The 17496-nt window shown below is 39.8% G+C and overlaps 1 protein-coding gene across 1 annotated transcript; it reads right to left on the reverse strand.

The window, feature by feature from the left end:
- st8sia3 (ST8 alpha-N-acetyl-neuraminide alpha-2,8-sialyltransferase 3) lies at window positions 1-16641 on the reverse strand. The gene is made up of 4 exons (XM_026338864.1): window positions 15776-16641; window positions 9061-9180; window positions 7285-7842; window positions 1-5349 (listed from the first exon to the last, which is right to left on the reverse strand). Exons 1-4 carry the CDS (start codon window positions 16024-16026, stop codon window positions 5067-5069), a joined length of 1212 nt encoding a protein of 403 aa, XP_026194649.1. The 5' UTR covers window positions 16027-16641; the 3' UTR covers window positions 1-5066.
- Window positions 16642-17496: the final 855 nt, after the last annotated feature.

Here is a 17496-nt window from a genome sequence, read left to right on the forward strand (position 1 = left end):
TTCAAGTACTAGATGAATAAAATATATGTTTTCAATCTACAGCATACTGTTTATGAAATCTAAATGTGGTTTTATTACATATTACTGTTTATAGAGTGATCAGTCAAGATATTGATATGGATGGAGCCAGCATTCAAAATGCAAGAAATACATTCTTAAAAAATGGCAACTGATGCTTACTGACATACTAATATTACAGATATTTTTTTTTAATTTTGATGAGATTTTCTAGCACAACAATAAAAGGTGTGAAAAGAACACAAAATGAAATAGAAGTGCGTCCTAGGAACTTCATTTAGTTTAGTTTGTGATGTCAGAAACGAACACTTTTCTTAACCTTCTTAAATACCTCACCAAAATTTGATGCCAACAATCTTTTTTCAGTCCTGAAAACATCACATTGCAAGTTGCAGATTTCTCATTTTGGAAAAACTGCATAAGACTCATAAACAAATGAGAGGCAAAGTAGCTGAAATTCAGCTGCAGAATTACAAAAATAGTCTCTTGTTTCAGGTGTCTCTTTGACACGTTGAAGCTAAAAAAATATATTAAATAAACAATAGAAAGATGACACACTCCCTTGCAAAAAGCACACGAAAACACATCGAAATTCATAGTTCACATTTGAGAGTGTCTCCCCAATCACCAGGCCACATGCGTCACAAATTCCTGATTACAATATGTGGAAAAGAAATATCTATTCTTATTGAATGAGTCTACTTATTACTCAATCACTAATTACAGACGTCAAATATTATATGGATCCGCAAAACATAGCACTAAACACATCATGTTGAGAAGCAGCAAGTCGGTACACATGTAATCCTTCACAAAGAAAATAGAAAAGAAATCCAAGATTACGGAATGCCAAAAGGATCAAAAATTCTTCCCATCAAATTTATGAAAATGTAAAAGTTAATACTGGATTTTGACATGAAGTCTGAACTAAACCAGAGCTTTACCTTAGCCAAAACTTAAAGGGTCAAACTCTTCATTAGGACTTTGTAGGGGGCTCACTGTAGGTGCAGAAGGAAATGGGAATTGGTGAAGTCAAAGACAAAGATTGTGTATTTGGAAAGATACCCCACTCTGTCATACTAACATATAATTGCAAATGTGGTTCCACAAAATACAGCGGAATGATCCATCTTCACTCTAAAGGCTCCTCTCAGGTTGAAAGGTATTCTTCTAGTTATTCATTCACTGATATCATATCAATATTTTAAGCTGATAAACTTTGTGTTTTTGAACCAAGACCTCCAGGATTTGGATCTGGAAGTTCATACAAAATACAGGCAAGTGTTTGTGCTTCAGTGATTTTGGATCAATTCTATAGCAGCAAGTGTGCAGTATTAAAGAAATGATGCTGTGTAACAGGTTTTAATCAAACGCTCCCCAACCAACCGATAAGTTTAAAAGGTTGATGCATTTAAAGCCCTGCTATAAAACTACTTTACCAAACTGTTTACTGTATTTAGTTTACTACTGTTCAAACCCACATCAGACATACAGTATTTACCAAATGCACTGACACCTGAGCATGTTTCTTAAAAAGGAAGTATTTCTCCTATCCCTTACTATGTCGATCTCTGTTAACAATGTGCACGCCACACACAGTGCATGCTCTAATGCACAGAATCTCCACTCATAAGCATGTGTGTGTCACTGTAACGTGTAATGCTGGAATTTCAACAGATCTGTTTTACCTTCGGAGTCGATGCGTGATAGATTGTGTCACTGTGAGCTGGAGGGCACACAGCAGTTGTGTTCACTGTCATTGGTTGACATGAAATTACCAGCAGAACCTGGAAGAGTTCACTAAACATTTAGTATGATTTGGAGTAAGCTGAACGCTTTTGAGTGGAGAGTTTTCTTTTACAACAAACAATCATGGTGGACAAATTTCCAGTTTTCATATATTGAATGACATGATATTGCACGATTGATTTCTTCCAAACTTAATTCCTTCTATTCCTGTTTCCTTGTTTGATAAAAATTTAAATTGCTGTACCATTTAATACAAATAAAATGTGTGAGCATCAAGTGTAATTATCTACATCTTGTTATTTCTTGCCCAACTATTTTGACCATCAAACTTTACACAAAAACAGTTCAAATCAAAGTATTGGGCTTCAGCATGAGGCAAACATCTGGTGTATCTGGAGTACCTTAAAGGTCCTTAGATATACACTCATCCAAAAATGATGGACTCCTATATTTGTAGCATCATGGTTTGAAATTTCATCCCAGTATCCTTTTAAATGATGTTCATATGATAAGCCATGCTTAGCATACAAATACTGTGTGCTAAGCATAGTTTATGCCCCAAGCTAACATTCAGTACCAATGCATGAAGTAGTGCTCTTTATGTAGAATGACGAAACAGTAAGGGCGGCAGTAATATTGGTTACTTCCTGTCCCCCTTGGCCCATTCAGTTGATTATGTAATCATATAGACTAGTTTATGGATTAACAATGTAAAGCTATTTTATAATAATACTTAGATATTTACCCACTTTAGATGGGTTTAGATGTTGTCTTTGCTTGATTCATGCCAATATTTTGTCCCTTCTGAAACACTTTTTTTGGACAGGTTGTGTTATTTATCCTTTCAACCAAATAACTGGCTGGATATACAGTCAACTTATTAAAGTGGTGATTCATAAGACTATGGCACTATTAACCTTTGTATCAGAATCACCTATTACCAGCCCTGATATGATTATAATAGACAAACAGGGAGGGGAATTATCACCTACACAACAGAAATGGCAGCATATTCAAAATGATTAGACTTCCTGTTACACAGTATAGTGCTGGTTACAGCAACTAACAGTATTAATCTTTACAAACTAGGGTTATGATGAATTAGGACTAACATGCACTTTGTTGAAATCACTTCGACACAATCCTCATTCTAAGCTATTTTGCTGAGCTGGATTTGGTCCATTCATTTGTGGCGTCCATTGTCAAATTATGACTCTTCAGCCCTATATTCATTCAAAAATGTTGATGTCTATGATGTTGAATAATAGGTGTTCAATAATACGGGTTAGGGTTAGGGTAACTTGCCGGTGAGGAAAGTGACCAGAGTTACAGTGGACTATAGATATTTAAATGATTCAGTGTTGCTGTGTCTTTTGTGAATGCAGTGACCCCTAACAGGATAAGCAGTATATATAATGAATGAAGGGAATAGGTCAAACTGATATAACATTTTTAATAAATATATTTTGTCACAGCAGATGTTGAACTGTGTTGTCTCCATGTCTTCTTCAGTGTAGAAAGCCAGTGTTTTCTTCCCTTGTTGACACACATTATAATGAAACAATCTGCGTCATTAACCTTCTAAACATGAAGCTGTCAGCTAAATAACATATGGGAAATATTTTTGCCTATCATGTAGGCGCTCATGTATTTGTACAGGTTTGAATTGCTGAAAAGTGTAAGCAGCAAACACGCCCAGCTAAGGTAAGTTAGGAGGAAACACGTCAGTCTGTATTCACACAGTAATTATTCTAATAGACACTGAAGTAAACTTGTAGCATTTTCAGAATTCTTGGCACAAGCTTTCGGCACAGTTCGCAGTGCACAGCACCTGTGAAAACCACTGATAAGGATGTTGAGGTTGCTGGTCTCTTTCTTCACCAACACTTGACGTTTCCCCTGAGTTTTCATCTCCATGTTTTACACTCCGATCCAAAAGTATTGGAACAGTACGACCAGTTAGTATATTTTTGCTGTAAACTGAAAACATTTGTAATTGATGTCAAAAGATCAATATGAGATAAGAGGTTTCAGCTTTTATGTCCAGTTGTTAACACCTCTATCCTAACAGGACGTTTGTAGTTAAGAGGTGTAGCCAACTTGAAAACCAGAGAGCTGTCTGTGGGTGAAAAAAAAAGCAATTGTGAAGCTGAGAGAAGATGAAAAATCAATCAAAGCCATTGCACAAACATTGGCCATAAACAGTACAACTATATGAAAATGTCCTGAAGAAGAAAGAAACCACTGCATTGTGTATCAGATCCAGATGTAAACACCTGGAAATAAAAGTAATGCTGATCTTTGGTCTCATATTGAACTTTTGATGTCAAACCCAAATGCTTTCAGTCTGCAGCAAAAATAAAGGAACTGGCCTCACTGTTCCAATACTTTTGGAGGGGAGTATATGTAGTACCACTACACAATCACTCTACTAACTCAGCTGTGCATTTATATTGAGTGTAGGCTGTGAAGATGTTACATTCTTTTAATATGGCTGATGTACCATCAAGGAATGTCCCTTATTGACAGTTTATTAAAAATTTAATTAATCTTATTGTTTAAATTTTATATTGTAATGATTCTATATTTATATTCCTCAACCCTAGTTGCACGTCATTAACCCCAGGAGCAAAGAGCCCTTAGTGGTTAACAACACAATGAAGTAGAAAACGATAAAGGATGAAACTTGTGAGTTTTGAGATTGCCTAATGTGACTCATCCCATAAGAACGGTTTAGGTAAGTCTATCTAGTCAAACTGTGTACAACTTTAACAATTAGTTCAAGTTGTTCAGGCGGAAACAACATTATATTAAGAAAAAATGCAAGGGTCTGCTTTGGTGAGTTTTTTGCCTTAGGTACTGTCGAAACGATGAAATAAGATCCAGTTTGAATAAAAGATCCATAATTCGGAAGGCTTATCAAACACCAAAACACTGCATAACAATTGATAATAATATGAGAGAAGATTTTACAACTCTTGAAAACCATAATTATCTCTATGATCTTATATATCAATAATGTGTGCTTGCACATAAATAGTCTTCATGTATTTGGAAACAGTCTGCAACTGCAGCCCTGTTCAACTTCGGGTTCTTGATAGTAGAACGTGAATACACCCCTTGTTCCTTGAGCTGTTACAGTTCAAATTATGGGCTTTTGCTCTGGGGAACTTGGGCTGAAAACGACATCAACTCACCCCCCAACTGAGATGAATCCTGCCATTGTCTGTGTTGTCATTTTGGCAACTCAGGCCTGTGGATGCACTGGGAGAGGTGTTAGGTGTTGAAGAAGCGCTGACCTAAGCGCAGTGCGAGAGAGTGAGTTTCAGCAGTCCCTCCATGTGCATCTTGTAGAGGAGTTTGAACTCAGCAGGCAGCTGATGGGACTCCTGCCACTTGGTGGTGAACTTGGTTCCCTTCTTGTCGTAGTAGTGATATGGCAGCTCTTTACCCGTGTTGGGGTCCCAGCCAAAGGGCCAGAAGCCGTAAAGATGGATCTGGTCACACATGGAGGACGCCAGCGTGTACATTAGGATGCCAGTGCTGAGGCGCTTCGGTGACAGCTGCTTGGTTTTCCAGTAGCTGTGAGGAACACAAGAAACAACAATCAACATTAAGATTTAATGTAACTTATTAAAAGTAGAATTACCACATTTGTCTCAACTAACCAGTGATGTTGTAGTTTACATCGATGTCTGTCCAAAATCATTTTCTAATAGGTTTACTCATGACCCTAAGTGGACAGCTGCGACATTTGAAATTTAGAAATTTAAAGATTTGAATTGGAATTTGAAGGAATTTCTTCCAAGCCTTCCTTAGATATCCATCATATGGATCTATAGAAGGCACAAGATCAAAGTTATTTCTTTTTAGTTTCACAAACTGACTACACCAATCAGCAACAACATTTAATCCGCCTGGTGATTGGAGCACATTGGTAGCCAAATGGTTTGTGCACATGCTACATAACTGCAACATCCACGGTTGGAGTTTAGCTGAAGAGCTTATTGCATGTCATGCTACATACTTCATTTGTAACAATTCTAAGACTAAGCTGTTACTGACAAAAGTGACCTGAAAGGGTTAAATACGAACTAATCTGACCACTGCTGATGCTTTCATCAGGCAGCCTTGATTGCAGCATCAGAGGGGAAAACTGGTCTCAACAAAAGCCTTTCCAAGAGTCCTGAAAGTGCTGAAAGCCATCTGAGCTCCTTAAATGTGGTAATTCTTCCAGAGCAGGTAGATTTAATGGGATTGCAGAAGATTAGGCTACTGTACGAGCAGCCTATTCTGCTGCTAACACTAAGCACCAGACTTAAATCCCTCTCCACACACGCAGTTACAGCTCTACACCATACCTTTGACTAAATAACTGTTTTCTTATAATCCGGCTTTAGAGCCTAAATCTCTTTGCCATACAGAGCACAGTAAAAACACATACAGAAATAAAGAGCGAGAAAGACAGACAGATCCTAGCACAATGTACAAAAAACAAACTGAATAGGAGTGAAACTTGATTTTACATGTTCTCCCTGGGGTTCCAGGATTTTCCTACAGGTATTCTGGTTTCCTCCCACAGTCCAAAGAGTTAGGTTAATTGATGATATTAAACTTTTGGAGGGGACTGTATGCAAGACATTATTGAGAAACGGACTAATGCATCTGTTGTGATCTTTTTATTGTTGACAATAAGACAAATATTGGATAACTCCAGCTTATCTTTCAACATGAAAGCAGTATTCAAAGATCTTGTCTGGATCAGTAAACATGCAATGGATGCAATCAGTCGAGTTGAAAGGTCACATAACCCCTCCTATCCGCTGGATACTGTGCTTCCTTCCTAGTGGCCTATATATCAACTATGACTACTAATGCTTCTTATTGTAAATTAGTATTAATTGCTGATATTCATTGTAATTATGTCGAAATTATTATTTAATAATGCAAACAAAAGGTCACCAGACAGAAAGTATTTTCAAAACAACAACAACAGCAGTTATCATAATAGTATGACTCATATTTTAAGTATACCTAGTTGGTGATGCAAGATGTCCACTTCAGTGATTATATGGTTGTGCTCCATATATGGAATCATTACTTGAAAAACAAAACGATCATATAATTCCTTAGATGTTTTTTTTAATATTAATATATATTTCATTTCTGCAGTAGCCTTCTAGAATAAAAGGTTTCACAAGATATTCTTGCCATGATCAACTTTTCTGGCTTTTACCTACCTTGAAAGGAATTGTATTTGCAGTTAGAACTGCAGGTCACTGGTCCATTGAATGATTTAATAGTGTCCACTGTAGCAGCTGATATGCACTTACACAACTGAAAATGGCCTCTATGTGCACAAGGGACATTACAATCCAATCACTATGCAAGTGGAGTAGAAATTAAGAAGTTAAATGATGGAGATCAGTGCTACCATATGTTTGTTATTTATTGTTGGTGTACTGTATAATGCCTATCGAGTTTGTAAATGTGCAGTGGCAATTTGGTGAATCTTACTTGTTGATGTACTGCATTATGTTTCCAGGCCAGGCGAGCTGGACATTCAGCTGACCGCGGTGTTCCACAAAAAAATCAACCAACGTTCTTGTCACTGTGGCTGACGTATGGAAGAAAAATGCTGGGATCCACAGGATGGCACCGTCCAGCTTCTTCAGACTCAGAAAGAAGTTGTTCCTGTCCTGCACAGTAAGTAAATTGTTGTAGTATTTCTCCAGGATACTGGGGTTGAAGGTGGTCAGGTTGGTCCGCCGTCCCACATCCTTCTTAAAGATCTCAGTCGGTGCAAAGTTGCAGCGAAAGACAAAATCGAACTTCTCAATCTGTGGTCCACAGCGAGAACCAGTGAGGATTCCGCTGTTTCCAACCACGGCACAGACATTATAGTGTTTGTTAAGGATTGGTGAGGCATCAGGGAGGAGCGAGCGAAAGTTCTCTCCTATGGAGAAGACGTACTTGTGGCTGGAGTAGTCGTAATGCATCAGCTGTCCAATTCGGACTGAGTCTCTCGTCAGTGTGAAGTTGTGGGGGATGTCGATATGTTGTGAGATCTCCTTCCTGCAAGTTGGAAAGATTAAGTTTATTATTGTGCTCTTACTATAAGCCTTAGTCAGTCCCAGCTGGTCAACACATAGTTCTAGCACCAGATAACCATGTATTTTTTTACAAACACAATAATAGATGAAGATGTTTGTGCCACAGAAATACACTAAAAATGTTTATTTTTTTAAGGTTGGACAGTTTTATTGTTGCTGATTGAGGAATTAAGTGTATGCCACCACTTGCATATAAAAATATGAAAGCTACTTTATATTGAGTTTGCAGTTATCATTAGTGCACTAGTCAAATTAACAAGTACATTTACGAACTGAAAAAGATACAGACCTGAGACTATGACTCGAGTCAGGCTAAAGCCATAAAAATAAAGAGCGCTGACTTGACTTGATTTGGCGGATTGACCTGACAGAAGCCACATCTGCACTCTGGACTATCTCCAGAGGATCACTTCCAGACATTGCACAGACTTTACACAAGCTGTTTTTTACTTCAGTACTGAGCGGTTCGGCTGAATGGAAATGCCATCTTGCTTACTGCAAATACTCCGCACTATTACCTGCTGTATTCAGCAGTATTACTCTGACTTTGTACTAGGGGACTTGCAGGATAAAGTCTGAATAACTTGGTCGTTTGAATTCTCACATGCAGCTCACAAGGGTAAAGTTCGGACATGTTCAGAGTGTCGGTGCATGTGTGAAGCAGCTTTACATGGTCATTTAGACAGGCGAGTTGACTTGAAATTTGCTTTGTTAAGATTCACAGCTTGGAATCAGTTGACTTTAGAGTTGTCTTAGACCTGTCTCAACTGATGACTGACTGGAATTAGACTTGGGACTTGACCCTAAATCTGAATAAATTTACATATTTTCCTCTATCCAAAAGGATTCTTCAGTTCCGACTAACTGGTTGGGCATCACAAGCATTTAACCTCTGTGGAGTCGTTAACACCTTGAGGATTGTTGTTGTTAAAGTGCCTGGGAAGAGATACAGACATAAAGCTGCTATCACACATGCACTGGAACCCTGAACTTCTCAAGACTTTACCCAGGTGAGCTGCATGTGAGAATGCAAATGTCCAAGTCTTTCTCTTTTTTCAAACCATTGTTCTTCTCTCACCATAATGTCTACATTGCTGTATTCAATCAGACACAGGTGGACTGCTAAGTTTTGTCAGACAGAAAAGATGACATAAAGAGAGCTACTACGTGAGTAACTCACCTCAGTTGTGTAAAAGCAGTGCTGTTGTACGTCCATTTAGAGTTGTTCTGCATGTCTGCACTGAGCACATTCGTCAGAGAACTGAAAGCTGGATCCAGATATTTCATTGCCAGCTGGGAGCTACACACAGGAGGAGAAGGAAACATGAAGGTTAACCCAGTTTTCCTGTGGTAGGAAAGAGTTAGCTTTACCCACTTGCATTTACACAAAATGGTTTAAGGTTATTTGACACATTTTGCAGGAAACATCCTTTTTGGCAACTTTCAATGATTTCTAGGAATAATTTGGGACAAGAAACAGAAGCAGTCAAATGATCAGACATGTGGTCAATGAGCCAACAAACAAAGTATAGATAGATTATCGTGCTATACTGTAGACGATTTTGAAGTAAAAGATGAACTGTCAGTCCTGTTAATAATTACCAGTGCATCAGGCATGGTCCAAAGTTGTGCAGTATTTAGGTTTACTTTTATATGCTCTTAACAAAAGAAAAACATTTTAAGAATTACATAAGTAGGAATTGTTACTTTCTCAGTGAATGTTGTAATATTCTAACTTTGGTTTATCATTCAAATAATGGGTTGTCTATGACTTGTTTGACTGCTTGTGTTTCTTAACACTACACCCTTTGTTGTTGTAATGAATTACCAGATATTAATCTCAGCATTGAAGGAAATTAATTATTACTGATAAGCCTATCAGTAATAATACCTCTTTGCAAAACTTAAAAGCATACAATAAAAGCTGGTTTAAACGTGCAAATGTCTGAAGAGCCATTAACCAAGTATATGAGGTTGTGTTACTGTAGTTACATTGAAACCTAAAATGATTAGCCTTTATTGAAATCAAACAAAACCTTTAACTATTCCATGAAAATGACCAAAGTGTTCCCAGTTTAATTGCTTCCAAAAGAACAGAGACTAAATCTCCACTACCTTAATTAATTCAATAATTTGATTAATTTTATATTTTACCAATGTGCTGAATTGAAACAAAAATATTTTGGACCAACTCAGACGTATTCTTCAGGTCATTGCCTTGCTGGAAGACCCAGCAACAATCTCAAGCTAAAAAAAAAAAAACAGCCCCACAGCATTATGCTCCCACCACCATGTTTAACTGTGTGAAACCAAAGAAAAGCAGTATCTATTGGTGCAAACAGCACAAGTGACTTTCAAAACTCACTCCCATATTTCAAAACAAAAAAAAAAACAAACAAAAAAAACAAACAAATAAAATTACATGGGGGGTTAAATAAAATATCTTAATCAAACGGTTCAACTACACAGATTTTTAGTTGTGATCATTTCCATGGAAAAGTTAAGGGTTTTGTTGAATGCTATCAAACAAAAAGGGGCTAATAACTGTGGCTTTAAATTAAACATTCAGTCAGTTTCATCAGTTCCGTGTAAATGCAGCCTCATTCTCACTCATATATCTAGTCTAGTCTATGAATAATAATGCTTCTGTTTACTGTGAGCAATAAGGCCAAACTGTTACAGCAATTCTGTCCATCTTAGCAAGTTAACCATAGTTAATTAAAACATTTAATTGAAACCTTTCAGGGCATTGCTCCATTTTAGAGCATTGTCAAATTTAATAGCATTTGAGGCCTTCCATTCATTCAAGTACTTGTTAAGATGAACATGTTTTTGCAGTGCAAGAAGCCTCCATTCTTCCATTTTCCTTTAATGACAATCGACACAAGTGAGTAAATTAAGAGTCAACCAGGTGATTAACCATGTATTAACTTCACACTCTGTTTTACCCAAGAGTCAACTGAGAAAAGGTACGTTTGTTTTTTCTCTGCAAATGTGGTACAGAGAAAGGTCCAGGATGCCTTTGGCCTAGTTTAACACTAAGACTGGAAGCAGAAGATGACTAGTCTAGCCCAGCTCTTGGTAAAAGAGTATACCTTTGGCAATCATCCACGGAGTCCCAAATGTCTCTTCTCGGCAGCAACTCAACTTACTTGAGGTTCTTGAAGATGTTTCACTTTGCATCCATGAGGCTTGTTCAATTCTAACCTAAGGCCAAGCTCACGTTGAGTTAGTTAGCAGAAAACTTTAGGATGTGAAGCAAAATGTCTTCAAGAACCTCAAGTAGGTTAACTTGTCACTGAGTAGCACCTTTGGGATAACCATGGAAATGGATGACAGAGAATCTCCACAGACATCCCTCATAATGATTTAGATCATTCTCCTGGATTCCCTCTGGATTCACGCCATGATCCAAGATACCTAAACTAATCTTCATATCAGACTCTGGGAAAGGCAGACCAAGCGAAACATCAAAATCTTTAATGTTCCAGCTCAAGACTTAGTGATGAAAGACAGAAATGGTCAAATAGTATTTGCAGGTAGGTTTAGTGCATTCTGCAAGAACAAAACAGGCCAGTGTATTGTACTGCCTTATGAGTACAGACAGTGTCAGGTCACTTTGATTTGATCACTGGGATTTTGACAAAATCTAACATCAAAAGCTTCCTTGATTTGAAGTGTGGAGTTCATTCACACCAATACAAACCTTAAAAATTGTATGCAAATACCGTTTGACCTGGATCTGACTGTCATCAGACCTCCACATCTTTATTTTGTTGTTGCATTGTCTTCTATCTTCGTGGACAGCAAGAGATAGTGTGTGTCCTCTTAATGACATAATCATGCTGATGCCTTAAAATTTTATCTGGGCTAAAAACAGCTGAAGCAGAAGCTGCTGACGATTTTACAAGTAAGTAAAGATATTACTGCTGCAAATGTAAAAGAATCCCACACTTTAAATGGTCAACAGTTCAAAGCAAACTGTTTGTTGTTCAGTGTGATACACCAAGATAGATCGATCGAGAGAAATAAAAGCATACGTGAAGATCCAAATAGGAAAAAGAGTACATTCTTGTGTTTTTGATGAACACATGAGCACTCTGTATTCACCTCAAGTCAGGTTTGCGAGGCGGCCTCTCACTGCAGGGATAGAGGTGTGAAACAAGAACAAAGGAACTTACTCATTTGTACATTCATTATAGACTTACTTTGACATTTAACTCAATGGAAGGAAGACAAGAACAAACACTGTGAAGACCAAGCATGCAAAGGTAAAGTGCAGTTCCTCATACTTATTCAGCTCTAAAACTAATGACATGCGTCTGAGCATCAGATGTACCTTGTGTTTAGTGGCAATTAGCAAAAGTTAGCATGAACAACAAAAAATCATCCTTGTCCTGTGGAATGACTCCCCCTTTCTCCTTGATCTTGAATGAAAGCGCTGCGTGTGCAATGAGTTCCTCCTGGATGTTGTGTAGGTCTAATCCACAGCTACACGAATTATTGATGCCAAAGGTTATTTTACCGGTATTCACTGATGTTTTATCAATCTGTTTAGTGGTTGTGTTCAATACAAATATGAAACACCGTGTGTTTTAACAGCTTAAAGATATTGCATTTGTTGATATTTGTGAGTAAAAGTTTTGATCCATAGTTTCATCATTTTGAATTTCCTCATTGAAATCTTTGCAGTAGTTTTTCAGGTATGTTGACGTGTTGAAGGACAGCCAGGCCATCAAATAGAATAACACCTTTGATTTTCATTGGATGCACTGCATACAGAGCAAAACCACCAATTCCAAAATTTCTCGATGATGAATTCTCGATCTACAGCAACACAGGAAACCTCTATAGGTGTGTCCACTAGCAGAGTGTTTTCACATCAAAATGCTGTTCTCCGTCTCATCTAACTCACTCTGAGCATAACCTTGGCCTGTGGTGACAGCCAAGCGAGGAGGAAAATGATTACAGGCAGGAGGAAAACGTATGCAGTGCTGGTGCTGTAAATCTAAGCCAAGGACAGCTCAGTGGCCTCCAGAACCTCCATCACACTGATGCTGTTTTAGCATCATACTCTGGACCTGACCGAACACGTTGGACAACATTTTATTGTTGAGCAGATTTACTGAATGCTTTTCTATTGGTCTGCACTGCAGTGACCTGACGAAAACCTGTTAAAATGTATCAAGTGCTCTCCTGGTGTTGGCAGTTTTTCAGCTTGGACTCGACTCAGAAGGAGGAAAATGCAGTAAACCAACATGTGTACACACTCTGTCTGCATTCTCAGATGAACGATTATCTGCTGTTTACTACTCAACACATTTTACTATACCGTCACCAAAAAAGCGACATTTTCTACATCTCTCAGTTTTAAAAGTCTTCCAGCAACTTAAATTGGCCTAATCCCTCCATTTTCTTATAAAAGGCCTTCACTGTTAAACATCTGCAATCAGGGTTGAGCTTCACTGGAAGTAGAAAAGAATGGCAAAGAAGACAAGAATAATAGGAAAATGTTAAAGAAAACTTTTGCATTGCTAGACAAACGAGAAAAGCTGTGTGATGAGCGTGACATGACTGTCGAGATGCTGGAAGGAGTCCTCTTGAAATATACAGCACATTACAGCAAATTTACTGTCACATAAACTATTATAGCACAAGTAGTTACAGTAGTCAACCAATCAGGCTCAACGTGAAAACTGTGTAGTGGATGGGGGTCAGTGCAGGGAAAAACTGATACTGGCCATGATCGACAGGTGTCTGAACACAGAGTGCATCAGACTGATCAGAGTGCCCATGCTGACCCCATCCACGATGACAGTAAAACCACCAGGTTGTTGCAATATTGTGGCTGATAGGTGCATGTTACAGTATGTCACCTGACCGCTGGTTATTTAAAATAACAATAAAATAGACTTGAAGATCAGGACTCGTGATTATAGATTCTAGGTTTCAAAGACTCCTACCTCATTTCCAAAACATTACTCAACAATGAGCATAAAAAGACTTGGCAATAAAGTGGCTGAAGGATTCGGCGAAGAGCTGAGTGAACGAGCTGATCTAGTCCACACACAACTGTGGGATTAAGTGCCAGATGTCCTGTTTACTTCAGGCCAAACACTCACACCGACACACTGATATGTACCACATGTAGTAGTAGTATATTAGAACATCACTGACTCTGATTAAAAAAGATAACAGCTGGTGTCTTCCACTACTCACAAGAGAAACAGGATGTAGCATACCTCCATCATTATAGATAATACACTGTATATTTACTATAAACTTTAGCAGTACCACACTGACAGTCTGTTTGAAAATGACTAGTTCATTCTACAGGAAGGAAAGCACCAACGCCCCCTCTCATTTATTTGAACTATGTAACTATCTAACTCTGGTGGAGGAAGCTGCTGATTATTTGAAGAGGTTTTACTCTCTTCATGTGATGACTGACACCAATCATCCAGTCACCTTATGTCATCATGTTTTAATCACGGAGACCATATGTTGCCCTGAATTCAGGCAATTCCCAAATACTTCAGCGTACAAGAGGCAACAGCAGCAGTAGTGGCCACTGCTGTGGAGCTGGAGTAAGAATTCATTCTGCTAGTCCTATTAGCAAAATAGATGTGACCACAGAGGGAATACGGTTACTGTGAGTCAGCTGTAGCTGTATGTAGACAACCCAGTCTCCTTAAAATAAATAAATGTTTCCAATAAAACACTCAACATATGATTCAAATGTACACAGGCAACATATTTATGTTAATTTTATTATATAAGTTCTACTAACACAGAACTCAACTCCCCATAAATTCACCATATTACATATTACATACAGCTACGCTTGCTTTATTAAATCAGTTTGATATTAGCACAGGTTTGTGTCTGTCCAAAGCAAACATGATGTCAGCGTCAGCCTTCAGTCCTCTCTCCTCAGTGCGTGTATCTAAGAAGGTCAGAGGTCGTCTGGACCTCTTTTTACATTACCTGATGAGATGGTTTAGTATCTGTGTTCAGGGCCCCTGTGTTTGTTGGACCGTAAGCACTTGGGCTACACATAGGTTTTTTCAAAAAGTTAGGCTTTTGATTAGATTATACAGTATTTGTCATATGTGATGTCAACTATTTCTTTATGGAGAGGACTTTGTGGGCAGGGGAACTGTTACTTACTGTTACTCTGAAACGAGAAAAGGGCCAAACACAAACTGCAGACATAAAGAAGCAGCCCTGTAGGAGCTGCACTAATGTCAGATGCTTCTGAAATATAACTGTATCCTGCAGCATTTAGCTCTCGTTCAGTCGAACCGTGGAAAGAACAGAACCACATCAGAACAGTACAGTATGTGGATGAGCCTGTGCACATACATTTGTCAATTTAATGCATAATTGATGGGAATGAGCACTTCACTGAGGTCTGCTCTGAGAGACTGACAACCTATTCTGTGCTGTGATTACCCAGTTGGAAAATTCAAGCACAGCTGCACAGTTTGCTGTCGGGGCTCTCGCAGCACTAAGGCCTTCAGCAGAGTCTCAGCACAGCGCAGCATCCTCTGGAACTACTTTTATAGATATCTGATGACACATAGCTTATGGTTTTTGCTTATTTCATGGCAGCATGCTGTAAACACAAACTGACAGATGAGCAGTTGTAGGATATGCTTTGTTGAAAATGACTGGAGGCAATATCAGCAGTCACTGATTGTCCTGACAACACTCAGATATTTGAAATTCATTTAGAATAAACACATTAGAACAATCATGCTTCATCCATAGCTAATATTATAACAACAGTATCTGTTCTGCCATGTCAGCATATATAGCTACACTCCAAATAAGCATAAATACAACAGCTGATCTGATGCAGCCTCTGCGTCGACAGCCTGGCCTAGACTCACCGAAACCCAGCATGGAACATGTACATCCTGGGTCCTCCATTAGGTCCATATCTGGGGGTGCTGAGCAGGAAGTCCTTCTTGATGGACACGTAGCTAATGAGCGACAGGATGAGCAGTGCCACGCTGAACATGACGAGCCCCAGCGCGCTGGCAATACGCACCATCCTGCCTCTCTGCGGGAAGCAAACCCCCCGGGCCGCTGGATCAGTGGCCGGCCGGGAGGAGACAGCGAGCACCCAGGCGCAGCGCATCAGCGGCGGGACGAGGGCGGAGACTCGCGGACGTCGCGCTCAGCTCAACAGCGGGATTCATGGAGCGAATGACGGGCGACGCGTCAGCGGCGCAGGGGCGGAAAACGGAAGCGCGGAAAAGCAAAGGGCCGCGAATTTATCGACGCTTTCAACAGAGGCGACGGGATCCATGGGGGGGGCAGCAGCACAGAGCCGAGGACATGATTTACTAAGCTAATGTGAGGAAAGGAGTCCAGAGGCGCGGCTGCGGAAGAAGAAAAAAAAAAGACGCAGGAGCGTGACGCACTGGTAGTCCGTGTACCCGGCGACAGAGGAGGGAGGAGGGGGTTCACTGGCGTTTTTCTGCTGGGACCGTACGCAGGATCAGATTACAGCCGGTTTCATAACCTCAAGGCAGTAAAAACAGAGGCGGCGACCTGAGGGCATCCTGACGGGAGAAGATGGAGGCAGCCGGCGGATGCTATTCCCTGTTCTTCATCTGCATCTCCCAGCATCTCTCTCTCTCTCTCTCTCTCTCTCTCTCCTCCTTCTCCTCCTCCTCTCTCGCCCCACTAGTCTAATTAATTAAGCCGGAGTGTCGCTCTAAGGAAATGCAGCTCTTGTATCGCGGTAATCAGATAAACAGCAGCAGCATCCGAGGCAGAGAGAGCAAAGAGACAGCGAACCCCTCCCCTCAGCCTGTGGAGGCTCATCAAAGTCTAAAGGACCATATACATGTATATGTGTAAACACACCTGTCATCATGTCATTTGCTGATTTTTTAATTTCCCTGTTTTCCTAATAAAACTTGTTCTGGGAGTTCCTGGAAAAGTGAGTCAGCCCACAGGCCCTTAATGTTCACATGTGACCAAATACTCCTGCACCTGTTCTGACTGTGCAGCATCTTTTATGGCAGTAGCTGTTGAGATAGTTCGGCCCGGACTGGAGCAGTGGACCAACCCACAGGCCACAGTAATATTCTAGTCTAACCACTGAATCGGTGGGTTCAGTTCTCAGGTAAAGGTGAAGGCAGCCATCGATGATGATCAACACTTCACCCCAGCATTATAGGATTACAATGTGATCAACATGTCACCACCTCCCGCTGCAGGATTGTACCTGTCAGTTTGTTGACTGGACGTCTGCACCCCAGGATTAAGTTGCTCCAGTCAGACGCGGCTTCCTCTGTGTCAGTTATTTCACACAGCGGGTTCACGTGTTTTCACCTAAACACAGACAAGCTGGAGGCAGAGAGACAGGTTGTCATGGCTGCTGCTATTTCAACAGTGACCTTTCTACCGGTTTTAAGGACTCGTCCCAACCCACATGCGCACACTCAGAGAGAGAAAGAGAGACAGGTCTTAATGTGTTGTAAAGTCTGACAAACAGCTCTACGCACCCCTAAAGCTTCAAATCAAATGCGTCTCTCGCTGCCACATGCACACACAAGCAGCAGCTGTATACTTCCCAGTCCTCCAGTGTTGCCAGTTA

The sequence above is a fragment of the Anabas testudineus genome, chromosome 22 (assembly GCF_900324465.2).
Source record: "Anabas testudineus chromosome 22, fAnaTes1.2, whole genome shotgun sequence".
Taxonomy (NCBI): Eukaryota; Metazoa; Chordata; class Actinopteri; order Anabantiformes; family Anabantidae; genus Anabas; species Anabas testudineus.